Below are 2,832 nucleotides of genomic sequence, written 5' to 3'. Positions count from 1 at the left end.
GTCCCCGATCCCCTGAGGTAACCGCCGGGCGGCTGCCCCAGGACGGGCGGGTTTGTACAAAAACCAGCAAGTTTCTGAAAAAGCCGGCTGGAAAACAAACAAACAAACAAACCAACAACAGCGTGTCTGAAAAAGCAGCGGGTTCGCGAAAAACAAACAAACAAGCAAACGAAAACGGTAACTTCCCCCCCCACTGAAGCAGCAGATGTGTGAAAAACCGGCAACTTCCCGAAAAAGCAGTGGATTTAGAAGAAAACCGGTGAGGATCTGAAAAAGCAGCAAGTTTTGCAAAGGAAAAACAGCGAGTTTCTGAAGAAGCTGTGGAGTCGCAAAAAAAACCCCTCAACAGCCCCCCCCCCAAAAAAACCCTAAAGTTTACGAAAAAGCAGCGGCTTTCTGAATAAAAATAAAGCCACTCTGCAAAGAAGGAAGGTAAGTCCCTGTTGTGCGGGACGCGCCGGGTGGGTTCGATTTCTTCTTCGAGGCCAAATCCTGCCGGGCCCACGGCTTTCCCCGGCGCGTCATCCCACCGGACGCGAAATTAAGACCGGTAAAGGTGTATTAACCAGTAATGAGGGTTGGTTTTTTTGCAATACGAGCCAGTGTCAAGCCGCAGCCGGAGGAGCTGTGAGCGTATTCCTAATATAGATATATTTTTCCCCGGTGTTATTTAATTTTTTCCTCTGTTACTGCTTTTTCCCCAGCGTTATCCCAACAGTTTCGCTGCCGGACGCTGATAAACACCCCTCGGCCACGCAGAGCACCGACAGCCATGGCTGCGCGGCGATGGAGGGGTCTCCCGCCCGGGAATCTTTCCGACTGTCCCAACGGCTCCCGCTGGGTGATGGACGTGTTCAACGAATGCGCCCAAGACGGACGGGACATCGCCAGCGTTGTCCTGGGTCTGGTTTCCATTTTCTGCTTTGCAGCTGCCTCTTTTCCGTAAGTATTGCTCCCAAAACCCGGCTGAGCCCTTCCCTTGGTACACCCCTCTCTTAAAAATCAAATTTCAAGGGCAAGCTGCCTGAATTATTAAATCCACCCCGCAAAAGCAAGCTGGGCTTGGAAAATTTGGGTTTAACAGGAGGAGGGGGAGCAGGCGGTACAGCCCCAAAGCCTTGTTTGTTATTATATTGTTATTATTATGCTTGGCAGCTGTAATAATCCACGTAAGCCAACTGCAATGCAGTCATTGCAGGTCATACGTGCGGAAGAAATGTTTCCAGCAGCCCTGGGCTTCTTGGAAGTGCTGGGGACAACTGTGGCAGAAGGGGACGTGGGGAGTCCTGCTCAGTCTTGGTGTATCATCAGATTATTTCGTAACTAGAGAGGTGGTTTCTGCCCCCACATGAAAGGACAGATCACGAGGGCTTGAGCTGCACAGGATGCTGTGAGCAGCCAGTGGGTCGCAGGACTTCTCATGGGGGCCAGTTTGCAGGGGCGCACGTGGCTTTGCTAGAGGAAATCTTTGCTTTTCATCCCTCCCCGTGTGCTTTGGGCGGGTGGCAATTGTGAGATGATCCAGGTGGCAGCACCAGGGAAGCCTGGGGATGGTTCCCAGGTAGCGCTGAACTGGGCAGGGGTTATGGTTTGTGCTTCTACCCGACTCTCTCTCTTGCAGGCAGTTTTACCAAGCCTGCAAAACGGGCATCATGGACCGAGCTCTCTCCATATATTTCCTGCTGGGATGGCTGGGTGGAGACCTCCTAAACCTCATCGGTTCCTTCCTGGCTGATCAGTTGCCGCTGCAGGTACCGATGGACTCGCTGGGGCTGGGTCAGCGCTCAAACACCCCCAACTCCAGGGAGGAGGGATGGGATGGATGCTGCTTAATCCAGCACTGGGAACTAGAGACCCAAATGGCCCAGGGATGCTCCCTTCCTTCTCCCCCCTCCGGGGGATGCTCCCTTCCTTTTCCGTCCCCCGGGGATGCTCTGTTCTTCTCTCGCCAGCGATGCTCCCTTCTCCCCAAGGATGCAATGCCATGCCCCGGGATGGTGGCTCATCACAGCCATGAGCTGGAAGCCCTTTGGCAGGTAGGACCAACCCATCCTTCTCCCCGCAGGTTTACACGGCAATTTACTATGTGCTGGCAGACCTAGTGATGCTGTCTCTCTACTGCTACTACAAAGTGAAGAACCAGGGCAGAGGACGTGAGTTGGGGTCACAGGGCGGAGGGGCCGTGCACTCCCCTTGGCACGTCTTTTCGGCTGGCTTGTCCCCGGCTTCAGAGCCGAGTCCGGATGGGAAACAATCCCTGGGTTAGATGCGTCCTCAGGATTGATGCAGCTATTAGATGCCTCCTATTGCTTGCTGTGTATTTTTTCTTGGATAACCTGAGCGCCTGTGAAAGCCACAAATAGTTCCTGGCCGTGCCTGGGGCTTCTGCAAATGCCTGTGTCAGGGTTTAACCCCTGCAACTAGAACCACAAGGCTGCTCCCTCCCTCCCTTCCTCCCCCCCCCCTTCCCCCTGAAGGGAAAAAAGGAGGAAAATAAATTTGTGGGTTGAGAGAACGACAGGAAACTATAACAGACAAGGAAAAACAACAATAATAATAACTAAAGGGGTCACTCTCACCGCCTGGTGAATTGGCACAGTCCCGAGCAGTGATCGTGGATTTCCCCCCCCCCCAGCCAACCCCCATTTCTATGCTGAGCATGATGGCTGTGGTATGGAATATTCCTTTGGCCCTTCCATCCTCTCTATGCTGCTATGGGAAGCTGAAAAAAAGTCCTTGAATAGTGTAAACATCACTTGGCAACAACTAAAAACAATAGGTATTATTGACATGCCTTTCACAGCAATCACAGAAAGAAAATTAACTCTTTCC

General features: G+C 52.5%; 1 protein-coding gene across 1 annotated transcript in view; it reads left to right on the top strand.

The window, feature by feature from the left end:
* The first annotated feature begins 772 nt into the window (after positions 1–772).
* PQLC2 (PQ loop repeat containing 2) overlaps positions 773–2,832 on the top strand; it is a 4,983-nt gene continuing 2,923 nt past the window's right edge. Inside the window, exons 1-3 of the mRNA XM_009889973.1 lie at positions 773–942; positions 1,622–1,751; positions 2,066–2,153. Of these exons, the coding sequence (XP_009888275.1) occupies positions 773–942; positions 1,622–1,751; positions 2,066–2,153 (388 nt within the window). The remainder of the gene's footprint in view (positions 943–1,621; positions 1,752–2,065; positions 2,154–2,832) is intronic.

The sequence above is a fragment of the Charadrius vociferus genome, unplaced genomic scaffold (genome assembly GCF_000708025.1).
Source record: "Charadrius vociferus isolate BGI_N301 unplaced genomic scaffold, ASM70802v2 scaffold838, whole genome shotgun sequence".
In the NCBI taxonomy this organism is placed as follows: domain Eukaryota; kingdom Metazoa; phylum Chordata; class Aves; order Charadriiformes; family Charadriidae; genus Charadrius; species Charadrius vociferus.
The sequence above is the reverse complement of the archived record's forward strand: the minus strand, read 5'-3'. Positions and strand labels throughout refer to the sequence as shown.